Consider the following 17,896-nt stretch of genomic DNA (forward strand, 5'->3'; position numbering starts at 1 on the left):
ATTACATCAAGCTCCTGCTCATCAGGACAACACCGGTGTGGACACTCCTAAATTGTAGAATTAATATATAAAAAATAACTACATTCTCAGCTAGTTCACAGCTCAGGACACGGGCCCTTTTCTACTCGCAATGGGGGCTTCTCCAAAGCTTCATCATCACTGTACAAACAGCAGAGTACAGATCTGGCCCAAAGCACATTAACATTAAAAATATTATATTAATTAATTAATTAATTAATTAATTAATAATAATAATAATAAGGGTCTGAAGTGTAGACAGAGTGTATGGGGTCAGTGCAATATAAAACTACTGTAGAATATGAGCTCTGTTCTGTTTTATCAGTAATATTTTAGTGATAGTTATTGAATTATTTAATAATCAGAGGAGTTCCCCCAGCCCACCTCTCCTGGAGCTCCTGCAGAGACACACCCCCTGCTCACCGAGTCCCGCACCTGAGCGGTAAGCAGTCACATGACTCCTACAAAAGCGCTCACGTGACATGAAAGCGGCAAATCCAAAATGTTTGAAGGCGCGTGCAGCTCAGTGCACTCTTCTCCGCCATGCCGTCGCCCATCCCCGTCACCCGCCTGCTGCCGCGGGGCTTCGGCCTCGACCTCGAGACCCTCAGCAGTCCGCTGAGCAGGCACGCCGGCGCAGTGACCCTGCGCGTGCCTCACGCCGCCTCCCACGGCAAGCTCGCGCGCAGACTCTGGTCGTCCGCAGTCCAGTGGCGCGAGCTGCGCGAGCTGGAGCCCATCGGCTCGGGGGGCTTCGGCCTGGTGTTCAAAGGCACGTACTTCGGCGAAACGGTGGCGGTGAAGCGCGTGCGGCGCGCGAAGAACAAGCTGGCCTCGCGCCAGAGCTTCTGGGCCGAGCTGAACGCGGCGCACCTGCGCCACGACAACCTGGTGCGCGTGATCGCTGCCACGACGATGACGCCGACGACTTGGGCGCGCGCGGGGGAGGAGGGGGCCGAGGAGGAGGAGGTGCGAGGGCGCGTGGGCACGATCGTGATGGAGTTCGCGGGTGACGTCAGCCTGCAGCAGGTGATCTACGGCGCGGAGCCGCTGCCTTCCGCCCTGTGCGTGCGCTACGCGTCGGACGTCTCGCGCGCGCTCCTCCACCTGCACGCGCACGGCGTCGCGCACCTGGACCTGAAACCTGCCAACGTGCTGGTGTCGCGCGCCGGCGTGTGCAAACTCGCCGACTTCGGCTGCTCACTGCAGCTTGGGCGTGACCGCGAGGCGCGTGCCAGCGAAATCGGCGGCACGTACACGCACCGCGCGCCCGAGCTGCTCAAGGGCGAGCGCGTAACGGCGCGCGCCGACATATACTCGTTCGGGGTCACGCTGTGGCAGCTGCTTACGCGCGAGATCCCCTACCAGGGCGACCGGCAGTATGTCATCTACGCCGTGGTCGCGTACGGTCTGCGGCCGGAGCTGGACAAGGACGTGTTTCGTCGGTCCGCCGGGGGGCGCGCGTGTAGAGAGCTGGTGAGCCGCTGCTGGAGCGCAGAGCCAGACCTGCGCCCCAGCGCCGAGGAGCTCCTCTCAGGCCTGGAGCAGATATCTGATCTTCTGTTTTAACGATCTTATGTCTCCTCGTTTACTGTAATAATGTAAATATTGTGGAAAAGAGCTTAAATATGATTTGTAAATACATGTGTAGTTTTAGGATTTCAGAAAGATTTAATTAAAACGTGTGGTTTTTTTTTTTCTAAAATGTGTATCTGCTTTATTCAACAGTAAGAGAAATGCCCATATGCCATGTTATGCCAGCTTATGCCATGTGCTCCAACAGACCTAAACCTGGTGATGAACAGGTGACTTGGATCAGGTGTGGCGCAACAGATAACACCACTACCTGCCAGTGAGCTATTGCACCATGTGGGAGACCAGGGTTCGATTCCCGGTCTGGGTGACTATGCTGCGCTACACCAGTAAGAGGCCTTGGGCCAGACTCCTAACACTACATTGGCCCGCCTCTGTAATACCAGTAACCTTGTAAGTCGCTCTGGATAAGAGCATCAGCTAAATGCAGTAAATGTAAATGTAGGTGTGCTGGACTAGGAAAAGCTCTGCAGGAATCTGGGCCTCCAGCACCTTGAGCACAGGGTGGTGGGCAGCGCCGGAGGAGCAGCTGGGGGTTAGATGCCTTTCTCAAGAGCACTTCAGTCATATCCTGCCGGTTCAGGGGATCAAACCGCCAACTAACCTTCAACTAAGGTTCTCGAACCTTTAAGCCGTGGCTGTAGAGATGAAATATCTGCCAAGTAGTTTTAGCTACTCATAAGTTACCACTGATTTACATGAATCTCACTCATCCATGTATTTTACCAGTAATAAATCCACATTAAATGTTTTTATTTTATTAAGAAGTAGTAATTCCTAGCCAGAAGTCCAGCTCCACATATCGTTTTGTGACCTACACCATTATAATCTTACAACAGGGCCGAAGACTGATGTGGGACATCAGGGGAGGCACAAATCCTCCTAGGCAGAAGTCTCAGACACTGTAATTTTGCTACCAGTGTTTCACCTGCGCACATGAGCACAGAAGTCATGCAGATGTTGGGCAAGAGTGGGTCTTGTGCTGTGGAATTCCCATCGCTCTCTCCATGGCCCTTTTCTAAGATAAGAGATAAGATAAGATAGTCCTTTATTAGTCCCGCAGTGGGGAAATTCTCAGTGTAACAGCAGAAAGGGATAGCAAGACACTGTTACAAAAATTTGGAAAAATAATTTACACTATAAACACAATATAAATAAGAATTAAAAGAGCAATAACAATGTTATTTACAGCAAAAGACTCTTAATTGCACATGGGCGGGGGGGGGGGATATTGCACATAGTATTCTCTGAACATGTGTGTGTAGTTAAGCGTGTGTGTATGTGGTCCTCTGGGAGCAGTGCTGGTTGTGTAGTCTGACAGCAGCAGGAAGGAAGGACCTGCGATACCGCTCCTTCACACACTTGGGGTGAAGCAGCCTGTCGCTAAAGGAGCTGCCCAGTGCTGCCAGAGTCTCATGCATGGGGTGGGAGCTGTTCTCCAGCATGGATGCCAGCTTGGTTGTCATCCTCCTGTCTCCCACCACCTGCACTGGGTCTAAGAAACACCCCAGGACAGAGCCGGCCCTCCTTATGAGTTTGTCCAGTCTCTTCTTATCTGCCGTCGAGATGCTACTGCCCCAGCAGACCACTCCATAAAAGATGGCAGATGCCACCACTGTGTCGAAGAACGTCCTCAGGAGTGCTCCCTGCACTCCAAAGGACCTCAAACTCCTCAGCAGGTAGAGTCTGCTCTGGTTTTCTAACCTCCTCACAACGTCAAGCATGACCGGCTATTTTCTAAGAAAGACATTAAAGCATATTTGGAGATTCCCAGACAGGGATTAAGCCTAGTCCTGGTCCACCTGGTCCTTTCACTGGGGAATCTTCATTCAGAATGCTGTGTAGTTCAGGACTACACCTAATACCTGTGCAAACATCTTTGAACGTGATGAAAACCACATTTCTCTATTACTCGTTTATTTTGGCTTGTTTTGATGACATGAGTTTCTAATCTAGAAGTACCTGTTGGATGTGTTTAACATTGTAACCCTGTAAACTTGAAACAGCGGTTTTTGATGTCTGTCGATTTGTTGCAGTAATGAGATGATCATCAGATTTTTGTGTTGCAGTAATGATGTGATCACATGCTCAGACCCCTATTTTAGAGCAGCACATGGTCCGCACAGGATTCACCCAGAAATGTTTAAACTCACCTTTAAGGAAAACGGTCCATTTCAGTGAGGACTCCATGCTGTATTCACTGTTTCTGCATACAGTTGGGCCAATGGGAAAAGTACCCACATTGTATACCAACCCAGGGTTAATGGAGTTTAATATTCAACAGGTTTTTTTTAGCACTTCCAGATACAATTTTAAAAATATGATTTTTTATCACATCATAACTCAAACATTTTTCTTGTAATCTTAAAATAAGCTGATTTATTTTTGTTATCGCTACACATTTTTTTTCTTGAGAAAATGTATCTGGTAGAACTTTTTAAACATTTATCATATTTAAAAAAAAAAAGGAAGTTTCTTATCTTGACATAATTTGGAAAAAAGTTCTGTGATAACGAGATACATAATGAACTTATTTAGACCATTAAAGTGTGAAAGAGCAGTAAAATTACAGTGCTCGTATTCAGCATGTGGGCCCTCCGGGGACTCCACCCAGTGATCGTAGTATCCAGATCAGAGGCCAGAGGGGGGCGCAGTCCAAAACGAAGCTTAATCTTGCATGATTCATTATTCCTCTCTTCAAAGTATTATTATTATTATTATTATTATTATTTTAAACATGGATGTCCAACTGGCTGAGGTACTCCTAGTGTAGATTTCTTTACGCCTCATTTTGTCTCTTTTTAGGGCACAATTCAAATGAAAAAAGAAAATAGAAATATGTGAGGGCCTGGTAGAACACCCCTATCCCATCACCAAGGCCTCATGAATGAACCTCATGCCTCGTGTATCTTTCAGAAGTGCACATTGGAATTACAGGAGTTGTGTGTTTTGTACACAACATTCTGCATCATTTATCCTTATTATATAAAAATGTTCATATATGTTATCCATACAGTTTCACAGAGAGGCAAAGCATGTATTTTCATAATCATCATAATCATCCTTATTATTGTTAGCACATTTTAAATACACAGGTTCAAATTTTCATAAAAAAAAAGAACCTCTTCTAACGTATCTGGACACTTGTTACCTCAAGCGACACCAAAACTATCAGAAACAGGTCAGCTGTGGACGTTCTGTGCCCTATATGCTGTATTTCAAAGCCTGTATCTCTTGTATCGGACCTATTAGCACTTGAATGCTTGCATCCTCCTGCCCAAAACACATTATGCTGCTGTAAAGATGCCATTGACTGATATTTAAGTTCTTGAGAGAACGACAAAAACTTGGGCTTGTGTTTTAATTTTTTTTAGGTGTTGAGCTTCTTTAATTCCCATCCTGCGGCCCATGTTTTTGGTGATGGCCGAAGTGAGTGGTGCCCATATTAGAAAGCATTCTCAAAAGCACTGCTACTTTTGGTACTGTGTATTACTGTGTAAATATTATCGAACCCACTGAATTATAAGGTTGTCAATCAATTTGAACACAAATACTGCTCTATCCATGCCAAAAGCAAGCCAACACTCCTGCGTGATTAAAACGGTAGCTCAAAAAAAGTCCAGAAAGTGCATTATCATCACTATCAAATAACATCAGGTACTCTACCAATACTCTACTACCCCAAAAGCTTCACTAACTCTTCGATAATGCTGGCTGGTTTGTGATCTACAATTCAATGCAAAGCACTTCAGCTCACACAGAACCAAAGCTAAGAAAACAGGCCATTTCTCAGGGTGTTCAGCTTTGGCTGCACACTTCCCGCACCTCATTAGGGGTATACTGCCCCTATCCGAGTAGCTCCACTTACTACCATTGCTAAGGCAAAGATCCAAAAGGCAGGTAGGCAGGTTGCAGGGTGCGTTTTTTGGGACCGTTTAAATTATTGACTGCGGAAAACATAGAAAAGCATTCTGAAAAGAACTCAAGGTGAAGTAAATATTAATTAGCTAGAGGTCAAGTGTAAAAATGTGTGTGTGTGTGTGTGTGGGAGGGTGTAACCTGGGTGTCAGAGTTGATGCATTTGACAAAGCATGTTGGGTTGTTTGATTATTATTTTTTTTTCTTTTTTAAGTTTTATGACATCAGTTCAGGCACAGACGTGTTAGCTTACATGTAGCAAAATTCATATTTCAACGTAATCTTGTAATTCAGAGGATCCCGTGACGTGGGACAAACAGGTACACAGGACAAAATGTTGAGTTTGGAACACTTGTTTACAGCACTGCACAATAATTTAAAAATCCCACTCATTTCTGTTATGCAGAAATCTGCTTTAGACCCAGAGCTGCTAATACAGGCATGTTGTTGACTTTGGAGTTATGGGAATGATCTGGAAAAGGGCTTTAGACTTAATAGCTTAAAAAAAAAAAAAAAAAAAAAAAAAGAAATAGGGTTTTCTTGCCTTAGTAAATACGCATATAGCGCTAACCAGCACATACCTCCACACGGCTATAAAATCAGGCCAAATCAAATATAGAAACTAAGCTTTGTAGATCGGTCCATACACCGCATTAAAGTACACATTGTTTCCCCTGCTGTCCGTTTCCACATTACTTCAGACCCATGTTCTGACATGTAGCTTAAAATGGTCCACCTATTTTTTATTTTTTTTTTTAAAGCAAAATTACTGTTCCACATTAACAGGACCCGCTCAGGACACAGTCAAATAACACAAGCTCTGCATTAGATCTTTAAACTGCACTTACATTTTACTATAAACCATGAGTGATCAAAGTTTCATGTACCAAAATAAAAGCCAAATCAACTCGGGGAAACAGAAAAGAGCAAGACACAAGGCCTTCCGTCCGTCAGACGCTCGGACTGCACTACGTACGTCTTGCACACAACAAACCCTGCAGCTGTACTCGACGTGAGATTATGGTCCTGCTTTGGAGGAGGAGTGTGAATGCAACCACTGGTGGGGTGGGGTGGGGTGGGGTCAGGGGAAAGAAAATCCAAAGTCCTTGGCCAGAAGACTGGCATTTTAGCTATTGCTAGACAGGTTGACATCAGCACAATTAGATTTTACAAGCGGTCACTGTACAGTTTTAGGACATAGAAAAGAGAGGGGAGGAAAGGGGGGAGAAGAAGGGGGAAAAAAAAAAAGTCTGAAAAACAAATTGCATGATCATGATCACCATTATTAATTATATTAATATATCTTTATATTAATACCTACAAGGCTGTTTTTTGTTTTTCAAGTTTGGAACATCAACCATTAAAAAAAAAACAAGAAAACAAAAAGGGAACTCAGTCTCCTGTGGGCAGTGTTAGCAGAGGTTCAGCCGCTTCCTCTGACACTACTCACCCACGCTCATGTTCACGAATGGAATGGAAAAAAATGAACAAGGAATCCACAGAGGAAAAAAAAAAAAAAAAAAAAAAAAGCAAGCTTATACTTGGCTTCTTTTTAGTCTCCCTCTCCTACATAAAAATATGGAGATATGTACTGTAATCCACAGCCCATCCACAATGGGACTTGCCTGTGTACTCATCACCTAAACCTTCAGAGTAGTAGTGTTAACCAACCCAAAAATTTACAATACAGTACACCACTTTTTTTTTTTTTTTTTTTTACTTCACCTTGACCGTATAATGGGAGATTGAAAAATATTAAGTCTACATTAAATGAGATTCGTGTTTGTTTCTGCAGATCTCATATGGAAAAAAAAAAAAGACAAAAAAAAAAGAGGAAAGTTGAACTGAAATTCTCTCGCAGTGTCCATTTACAGAATACCATTTTTCCAGTTCACTTCCCTGACAATTAGACATTAACTCAGCCTTGAAGATGTGTGAATACATCTTCCTGCAGACATGAGGGAAAGGGGCGAGGAAGGCGTTAAAATGGGGTTAATCATTTTTCTTCTCCTCCTCTGGTTTATCTGTGATGGCGGCGGGGGCTGCTGTCTCTCCCTCTGCTGCCTGGGCTGAGTTTTCCTTACTGTGGTCCATTCCGCTCGTGCCGAACTCGTTGACGCGGTTGGGATCCACTCTGTAGATCCACCTCTGGTACAGGTAGATGAAGAACACAACGTCTGTTGGGGAATGAAATTAGGCTTTAGTGAAAACAGGCCGAAAGCACAGCAGTCAACAGGCATCTACAGTGGTCAGTATGAACTAATCAGGACTTCCAGATTAGCTCGAAAGTAGTTTGAGGACAGTGGGTCTCTAAACAGCAGACCAGAAGTGGCCTCCACACTTAATCAGATGAGGTGTGGGGTTTGCTTGCTGTTGCAACCCTCAAGCCGGCATGGCAAGATTGTCACCGTTTCTGGCAAACGCGATGCACCCAAGACTCCAAACTCTTGAAAAAAGTGGGAAACAGCAGGACACTATGGCGGTTTGAGGAAGCATAGAGAAGTATGTGGTCTACATTGTCGCAGTATTTTTATTAAGCCCTAAAGCCAAACAAAATGTTGTGATATAAATTACAAGGGATCGTCCCTCAGTTTGAGAACCACTACATTACGGAAACTGGAAATCTATCTGGAAAGAGATCCCGCCCCCCCACTCTGACCACCCAAAAGAGAAAATCCAACAAGTCTGGTTGAGCATGGTTGTCCTACATACAGGAAAACGACTAGCTTTGTCCCACTAACATTCACATATTTTCACTGGCTTTCTTTTCCCAACAGAAGGATTAGTTTCACCAAGTAAACCTGTAGCAAAACGTTTCTGATGGATATGATTGAAATGCTAACTTTAGCTTGGGAAGGAACAAGGCAAAAAGTAGTTCTCAAATAGTTCTTCTAGAGTGTCTCAAGATAACTTCAGGCATTAGGACTGCATGCCAACTAAAATTTGATATATACACAGTCAAATATGGTCAGGTCACGTAAGAGAACTGACTGAGTGCTGATGAAGAACCCATACGTACCATCTCGGAGACAGCCTATTCTGTACATCATGGGCATTTTGATCACAAAGGCAAATAGGTCATCTATGAATGTGTTCAGTGCCTTATAGGTGAGCATTCTCCATGGAAGATGTGCCACTGACTTCATCTTATAGTTGATGAAGAGCTGTGGTGTCATGGTGATGAAACCTGCAAAACAGACACACAATGTCCAGTCACACAATGGGTAAAAGCTTTATGACCGTCTTTCTTTTTAAAAAACTGCCTAGCTGAAGGGTGCTTTACACACATTCTTCTCAGTTAAGGCAATCCTACAGTATCAGTGTTTAAAAATAATTTAAAAAAAAAAGATAAAACATGGGAGACAACATTTTATATTATATTTTACAGTCATGTCAAGCTTTCCTACAACTAGGAAACTAGGAAAAATAGCTACACAACAAACTAGCTAATGTTAGTCTTAGTGTACAAGTTAGGATTTGTTAATTTGAGAGACTGCAAGTAAACTATGTTGATGTGCAGGCATGAAGGTGCGTCAAGCAAGCTCTGAAATACAAAATAAAATCAGCACTCACCAAATGTTAACAAAAACCCATAGAGCATGCTGAGCACCCATGAGTACCAGCCTTTGTGCTCTACATAGATTAAGCTGTAAACAGCATAGCACCCAAAGAGTGGGTACAGCAGCCAGGACAGGTACTTAAAGGCCATCTAGACAAAAAGCAGACACAAAAAAGTGTGAGGCTTATAAAACACTGCAATATTTGACTCCAAATGACTGCATGTGTGTGCATACTCACATCGTCATAGATTTTGGTTGAGGATTCAACATATGTGGACTTGTCTTTGAATACCAATCGTGGGAATATTCCTGCAATCTTATTCTCCCTGTCCAGCTGAAAAGAAAAAGAAATCCAGGATCAGGAGATTAAAGCAGTTCTGACCACAGTCCAAACTGGTCTTTAATGGGAATGAATAAAACTGGCTTTTGCTCCTCACCCTCACGTCCATGACTTTGGTGATCTTCCAGAAGTCAATTAGCAGCCCGATGAAGACGCTGACCTGCACCACAAAGTTGGTCTCGTTGTCCAGAATGTAGAGGAGCACCACCAGCGACTGGAACACTCCGAATATGATGGAGCGCACAGAGAGCCCTTCCAGAGACTGACGACTGTTCCAAAACTGGATATCTGAAAAGAGATATCAGACAGCACTGACGCAAAGCACCAGAAGCTAGCAAAGTACCAAAGGGCACTATTCTCTAACTCTTCACTACATGGGCATGACCTCACTGCCCACACAACCTATGCTCTTTAGAGTGCATGCATGTCCACATCTTCAGGAGTTAACGTGGTGCGTCCATGCGTCAACAGCAGACTCGGGTTTCCCAAAGTTAAACAATGGTACAGTCTGCTGAGCCGTATTTATAAAAAAAACAGCAGCTTTTTATGTTAAATCAGAAGTAGTAATTAATAAAGGCAGTTTGTGTTGGTATGGAGATGTTTCGCTCTGATCACCACCTAGCTCTTGGTGTAATAAATGCTGCTCATGTTTCTGCTGCGGATCATTTAAAGGCCGTAATTAACAGCAAGTATATCGCGGACAACCCTTACAAACCAACAAGTGAGTGACTGGTCAGGTCCATGAGTTGCCTTGCATGTTTAATGCAAAATAAAACACTTAAAAACAACCTAGATAGACAGAACACCAGTTAAAAGAGTACAGAATATGAAGAATTCATACAAGAAAATAATGCATAGTCACATGTGCTGAAGTCAGCATGTTAAACTCACCGTTCTTGAAGGCCAGGAACTCGAAGATGCTGTGGACAATTGAGACCACAATGGTCAGGCCCAGTAGGTAGGGGTTGGTCTCCAGCAATGCCACCTGTTGAACAAAATATCCGTCGTGATGCATTCAGAATTTTTGCAGCAGAACACAGAGAGACAGCATAACTGTTTTGTGAACAAAAAGTTTAAAAGTTTAAAAGTTAAGACCTTAACGGAATCCTGATCCTCGTCGGATTGCTCGTACGTGTCCTCGCCCAGGAAGTTCCAAGGGGAGCGGGCGTTCTGGGCAGCGTATAGTTGCCATCGCCAAAGGGAAAGGGGGCAGTAGGTGAGTCGTAGCGGAAGCGTCTTCAGAGTATCGTTTATGGGGTAGTAATCCTTCTGGAGGTTCCAGTAGTCGTTGAAGTAAACAATGGGGTAGTAATCACCACTCACTGCATCAAACTTCACATCTAAGAGAGAGAACGATGACAGAGCCAAGATTTAATACAAAAAGGTTAAATAAACCGTAGCAACATCTTATCAAGTATATTAGGGCCTCCCCAGGTACTCACGTTGGTCCAGGGGTGGGGGCACGGAGCCCTTTACCCAGGCTGTGTGATCATCCACCATGTTGATTGTTAGGTTGGGGTGCCAGTGTGAAATGATCTCCACAGGGCCATGACTCTCTGCCCGCTGTGACCAAACGGACACGAACACCAGACAAAACATTCAGTATACTCTTCTACTCCATACTTCTTACAGCCTCATTCCTACAACAACTTCAGCAGTGCATGTTCTAATGGGTAACTATCCCACAGTCCCATTCCAGCCTATCCATGCGGACGCAATTTGCGTGTTCCAAGGCCTCACCATAATGAGGGCTATTCCAAACAGATTTATGGAGAGTGGGCTATAAAACCATCCAACAGGAGGCAAACATCAACAGTTATAAAAAAAACACTGCTGAGGACAGATGGAGTAAACACAAAGCAAATGTTGACCAACCTTGATCATCTCCGGATCAGCCTCGGTCTCTCCTGTCAGCAAGTTCTTGGTCTTGAGGAACTTCCGCCGCTTGAACTTGTTCATCACTGTCATGGTTGTTAACAGAAGCAGTGAGTATCATGCAGATCAATGATACTGAGGCCAAAAATAAACTCTGGTGGGGCTGACTTACTGCGAGTGGTGTGGACAGTGGCCAGCCTGCGATACTGGCCCTTGCGTTTAGGGTCCGGGTGAAAGCCGCTCTTGGTGAAGTAGACATGGATGTACAGAGATCCATTCTGCTGCACGCTCTACACCAGAAACCCACAGAAATTTAATTTGTCTGCTCTGACTGCATCATTTAAAGGCTCAAATCATATTCATGCCTTATGGGGACTTCTATCATAAGGAGGGTGGGTTGATTTTATCAAGCTGTGTGTATAGCATATAGACATATTGAATAGATTATATTCATATATTATTCAATATATATTGAATAGATCATATGCATATATTTATTTAAACACACATGCACTGATCTTAAGTAATAGCATTTATTCTTAACTCACCAAAAAGCTTTCTTAATGACTAGTTTGGGCGCCATTTCCCACAAAAAGCTTACCTCAGGGGTGTCCAGTTCCTGGTAATGCTCATAGCAGCCATCCCCTGCCTCTCCTGTTGTCCAGTCTCCATAAACCAAGTCCCTCTGGAACCAGAACAGGGCCTCTGTGTTGTTGAAATCTGAAAATACTTCATTCTCAGAGATATACACATAAAGATCCTAGAAAGAAAAGAGGAAAGATGATATTAGTTGTATGCCTTCGAATATCTGTGTGAACACAATGTCAGTATATAAAATCTTTAACAGACTCTATATTTATGTTTTACTCTATTCAACTCCACAACTTCAAGTACTACAGTACAGTCACCATATATCATAGAACATTGACTACCTGATGGGAGGCATAGTACAACAAAAGCATGGGATAGGTCTGTGAGCACTGGACTGTGCTAATCATTTCTATTACAGGCTCCCAAACATTCCGTACTTAGAAACTCTCCCCACATCCGACTCTCATCCACATTTTGTTTTTATTTTAAGATAATTAAAATGGCATTTTACTCAAATGTCTCCCAGCATATTTATTAGTTGAGCTGGGCTCTTCTCTAGTGATATGTGGCTTCTAGCATTGATCAGTTGCGAACAATGCCAAACATGTTTTCCTGGAGGTTGTTCTTCTCATTCTTGTGCAGATGTTCTTTTGTTTTGCTGGTGTAATCAGGGGGCTTTGAGGCTTTTGTAATCAGATATAGCTGTAGCAAGGTTTGCTAGAACCTTTAGACAGATCTTCAGCCTACTGTCACTGCTCTCACCAAAACCAGACTGGAACAACATTGGGGTTTTTTTTGGGCTAAAGACAAAGTTCATATTGGACCCCCTGGCTATGCATGGACCCCACTTTGAGAACTGATTTATGAGAATCTTCAGCGTTAAGTACCATTAGAGTGTCCTTGGGAAAGAGGTTGCGGCTAGGCACTCGGGGAGCGCCTGCAGGGGTGTTGGGGTCGGGGGTTGATGGGCCTCTGCGGAACCAGCTGCTGATGGCCCATATGATGAAGATCCTGGGTAGTGCACAAGCAAACATCAGGAGAACTCTTGATTGGATCCAGACTTTATCACACTTTTACAGTTAGTAAATCTGTAAATTAAGTCTGGTAAACATTATCAGTACAAGTAGCATTCAGAGTCTGACATTTACATGTAATGAAAACAAGGAATTAAGCACAATTTTGTGATTAAGCACAATCCTGTGATTGGGGAAAACTATCAATCATAATCAGCCAAGCAATTCGCAAGATGCTTAACAATGACAAGGCTGACAAATCCTTCTGACTTAGGCAGCACTTAACATGCTCAACTAGCAAATACTGTGCTAATTAAGTTTAACAGTCCTTTAATCTGTTTATTCAATGTGGAAGTACTCGTCTAACACTACTCATACTCCCCAAGATTAGAAGGAAGATCTCACCTGTTCTAGCAGGTGCAAAGTCTATGATCTTATCAGGAATTCTATACCTGGAAAACGGTGTTTACATGACACACCCTAGAATACTAGGCTATTCTGCATAACGTGTGTATACACAACCACGTGCGTAAACCTCCCTTATTTGTGATCTAAAGACTACACAGAGAAGACCTGATGAAGGAGCAGCACATAATATTAGTAGTAATACAAAAACATGCTTCTACATGATTCTAGATGTTTTCAGAATAGATTTTATAAGAAAACTCCTTTTATTTACCAGGAGTCCTCTGGGAACCGGCTGTGCTGCAACTATTTCAAATATTAACCAAGTCCCCTGACAGCAATTACTGCTCCTAAACGTACCTCTTGAGATCACTGGCTGAACGTCACCTCTAGTCAGCCTCCACGCAAAAGATCACAATAGAAGGTGACAGGCCACCGAGTATGATATGCGGTTTAAGGCCGAACTGAAGGTGTAATGGTTTACTTAAAAGGACTACAAGCGAAGGTTTGAACCAGCATGTCATGTCGCATCGCAGATGACAGACAGCACTGGGGATACTGAATTTACTGGAATTGACCCAGCACAAATCCATTTAGGTTTCACAGGAGTAAGATCCAGGTTTACTGCACTTACCTAAAGAGGACACCTTTAATGACTTGCCAGGCATTGGGTTGCTGCTGCTGCTGTTGTGGCTGCTGCTGAGGGTCCTGTGCAGTCGCATCAGTCTGCACAACCTGGTCAGAAGCAGCAGCCCCATTACTGCTCACCTGCCCAAACAAATCAAACCTACGGATTAATAAAACTAAACCCGAACTTCTGAAGATCTATAAGATTTAGTCCCTAAACTCCAAAACTGGTTCCACACTTTTCTAACATGTTAGCAGAAAGCTAGACAACTTTATTTGTATTCATTAATTTTTTCAATGATGACCGCAAGGGAAACCGCAAAGCAGCAACACCTAGCCAAATAACATGCAAATATTTGGTAAGATTTTGTAAAATTTAAAATAGATTTACAACTGTGCGCTTATACGTTACTAAATATTGACAAGACATATTTACATAAAAAACTCATACCGGCCACTCAAGCCACCAAGCCAATGAATTTCAAAAATTCACACTGGAAACTGGCAGGAGAGGAAATATGTAATGGTATATACTGTATGTAGAATTAACAAGCATGCTTCAGTACCAAAAATCTTTCAAGAGACCACATTGTAGTAGCCAAAATGTTGTGACCAGGGGACCCCTGGTTACAAGTAGATCAAGATCTTTGATTTAACAGATTGTATAACCACATAATAATTACACATGCAAAGCTATGATAACTCTGGGCTATACACATTATCTGATGGTCATCTACCAAGGCAATATTGATGCCAACACAAACATAAAAAGTAGAAATGGTGACTAAATCTAAACTACAAAAGCATTACATGCAACTATATACTGGATTTCTTTGAGCTGATCGAGTTTCAAATGCTATTATTATTATTATTATTATTATAATAGAGAAGTTATTTTGGTGTAGTGATCCAGCATCACTCCATCTATCCAAAGTTAATTTAAGCATTTACCTTTAGACTAGAGCTGGACAATATAGAGTGGTACATTTTGTTATGGTGATTCACCATGCGCTTTTCTTAGCATATAGAGGATATTGCTGGTCCTTAATAAACACTGATCAGCTGCAGGTTTCATTACTGACAGTGTAATTAGAGTGGCTCAATTAGATAAAGCGCAGCAGATGTTGACAAAAATCACTGTATTCAGTATGTGAGAGTATCTGAACAGCAGATTTTAAGAATGTGATTAAATGTATCGTGAAATAGTAATTTTACTGTATCACCCAGTCCTAATTCCAACATGGAGATGATACTTATATGCAGATTCCTACTAACAGAAATAAAACCCTATAAAGCATCACGACTGCCCGCTGGTCATGCTGGAGGTCAATATTTGAGTCACACGTCTCCTTAACCAGATAAACACCAGACATGTGACGATCTCTGCCGCTCCACAATCTGGGAAATCTGGGAACTCTGCGAACTCTGCTCTAAAACTCACTCAACTATAACTGACCAAAATAAACACAGATTTAACGAAACAGATCCCAGATGATTTTTTTGACTCCAGGCTCGCAGGAGTCAAAACGTGACTGTGGAAAGAGTGGAAAGCTCTCAAACAGTAGCGTGTGGTGTGGGAATGGGAGCTCCACCACTTCCTTTGGAACAAATGTAAAAATTGATTTGCAAACATTTAACCAGGCACCTGCATATATTGGCTGGAAACAAATCTGACAGTACAACATTAAAAAGTTATAATGATAATTACACAAGGCTATTGAAACATTGCTGTGAGAAATAGATTGCATACATCAGTAGGATCAGGAACTTGTGATCAGTTGCGGATCACGATCACCAGTCCAACTCATCCCAAAGGTACTGGATGGAGCCTCATCACTCCACAGCCCAATTCTAGGAGGCTTTATACCCCCCCAACCCCCCCATCTAGCTGATGCTTATGCAAGCTATGCGTGCCCCAGCGTTCCCACTAATCAGAAGGGGTGTCTGGAGCTGCATCCACATATACACCTACTTATCCTTACGGTACCCTGACTGCTATGAGTTGAGAAACAGGCCTGATAACCCCAGCAGTTCCTGGAGGGCAAAGGTCAGTCTGTCTCAGTCTGTCTCACACAATGCCATTAGCATTTACACTCCCAACCAGGACAGTGACTAACATCTACCGTAAAGCCAATTTTCTATATTTAGTGTTTATGACTCTGCAAGACTCCCACACAGCCATCGATCAGGAGCAGAGAAGAAATGTAGGGTACCTTTCAGACACTGCCTATAAACCCAGTTTATAGGTGCCTGCCCATCACATCCCCACTGTTTGAGGGATGATGAAACACACAGGCATAAGAAACTCGCCTCTCCAACACTAGATAACTAAGAGTCAATGAGTAAACACGTGTTGCTTCAGGGCTCAGATCCACTCCTTCAGTTCAGACAATATCAGCGAGATGTGGAGGTCGATGCTACTAAGCCAAATCACGACGCTGCTCCTGGATTTAAACCTCGATATAAATTGGTGAAGGGACCATATTACGATTACATAAGAGCCCAAGGACTTAGCTAAGTAGCCATGGTTGGGCCACAAAAGCCTCCGAAACGGTGAGCTAGGCGAAATAACCCATCAAGCTCTAACGTTAATGATTGGCCGTGACAAGATAGCTAGATTAACCGATTTGTTAGCCAGCTGAGCTAGTCTGCTAGGGCTAGTGCTAGTGCTAGCTAAGTGCCTCCGGCCCACCGAAACACCATTCTGCTCGTAAATACTGAGATAACCCACGAATCTGACCAAAGAGGGACACAAGACACAGTGAGGGTGTTGAGTGCTGGTCGGTAGGTTAGTCAGCGAGCAAGCCTCACCATCACTCCTCAGACCCGCTAGTCATTAGGCTGGAGAATGACAGAGCCTATTAGCTAGCTAGCTCTCAGCTACGCTAGCGACGGGCCAACCCGAAGCCCCTCCAGAGAAAATGCCTCGACCGACAGCCAGACATAAACAAACTGCGGGGAGCTTTAGAGCCGGCTTTCTATCGTGTGGTGTAAAGTAACGGGGTAGAGACTGCGAGACTAGCGTGACTAGTTCCCCTTCGTTAGCCTTTAGCTTCAGAGTCCAGAGAGCGCCGGAGCGCCGGAGCGCCGGGGGTCGGAGATGCTGACCGGCTTCAGTCTCCGCTCAGCCACACAGCAGAGGAGCGGGGGAAAGCACCTCACGCGCGCGCAGAAAAAGTAAAGAGGCTGTCCCGAAACAGCAGGACCCGTCGGGCATGCCGACAGCGCTGTTGCTGTTTTTCTTACCTCGCCGTTACTCACGGTCGACTGCTGTGTTGCTTCGGTCTCCTGCGCCGCCATCTTACCTGCCTCTGTCGCACACTGTAATGCGGCGTTAAACGCAGGAGGGCAAGTCTCGCGTGAATTGCGGGGTGTCACGTTGACGCGCGTGTTGAATCACGTGACGGACTGGGGGATCTCGCGGGATCTGGCGTGTGCGTTTCTGAACCATGTGGTTTTTAGTTTTAGAGATTTTCGTTTGCAGTCATTTTTCAGACTAAAGCATCGCTCAGATTATAGTAATTCCGTGTTTCTCTCTGACTAAACTATGTAACAGTCATGGCCAAAAGGGTTTTTTTGTAGATCCTTCAGTCAGATGTTTATATGGTATATTAAAGTAAAAAGATAAGCATTTCATATATATATAAATATTTTTTTTTTTTACTTTTTATTGAGAAATACATTCAGTTTAAGCTAAGACTTAATATTTACAGTGATGACCCTTCTTCTTTAAGACTTCTGCAATTCGCATCGGCATGCTGGATTTCAGCCTCTGGGCCAAATCTTGACTGATGCTTGGAGTTGATCACAGTTTCTGTAGTGTTGTCTGTCCACCCTCTTTTCAAGGATTGACCACAGGTTCTCAATAGGACTGAGATCCATGGATTTTCCTGGCCGTGGACTAAAAACATTTCAGTGTTGTGCTCACTGAGCCTCTTGCTGCTCCGTCATGCTGG

General features: G+C 43.7%; 2 protein-coding genes across 2 annotated transcripts; one reads left to right on the forward strand and one right to left on the reverse strand.

Annotated features, from left to right (window-relative positions):
- The first annotated feature begins 498 nt into the window (after nucleotides 1-498).
- mos (v-mos Moloney murine sarcoma viral oncogene homolog) lies at nucleotides 499-1,654 on the forward strand. The gene has a single exon (XM_072691246.1). It carries the CDS (start codon nucleotides 562-564, stop codon nucleotides 1,585-1,587), a length of 1,026 nt encoding a protein of 341 aa, XP_072547347.1. The 5' UTR covers nucleotides 499-561; the 3' UTR covers nucleotides 1,588-1,654.
- Nucleotides 1,655-6,266: 4,612 nt separating this feature from the next.
- Nucleotides 6,267-17,266, reverse strand: clptm1 (CLPTM1 regulator of GABA type A receptor forward trafficking). The gene is made up of 14 exons (XM_072692235.1): nucleotides 17,187-17,266; nucleotides 13,948-14,081; nucleotides 12,783-12,906; nucleotides 11,906-12,064; nucleotides 11,477-11,594; nucleotides 11,305-11,390; nucleotides 10,872-10,992; nucleotides 10,525-10,769; nucleotides 10,321-10,414; nucleotides 9,527-9,717; nucleotides 9,328-9,423; nucleotides 9,103-9,238; nucleotides 8,549-8,716; nucleotides 6,267-7,706 (listed from the first exon to the last, which is right to left on the reverse strand). Exons 1-14 carry the CDS (start codon nucleotides 17,238-17,240, stop codon nucleotides 7,522-7,524), a joined length of 1,911 nt encoding a protein of 636 aa, XP_072548336.1. The 5' UTR covers nucleotides 17,241-17,266; the 3' UTR covers nucleotides 6,267-7,521.
- Nucleotides 17,267-17,896: the final 630 nt, after the last annotated feature.

The sequence above is a fragment of the Salminus brasiliensis genome, chromosome 11, assembly GCF_030463535.1.
Source record: "Salminus brasiliensis chromosome 11, fSalBra1.hap2, whole genome shotgun sequence".
NCBI classification, from domain to species: Eukaryota; Metazoa; Chordata; class Actinopteri; order Characiformes; family Bryconidae; genus Salminus; species Salminus brasiliensis.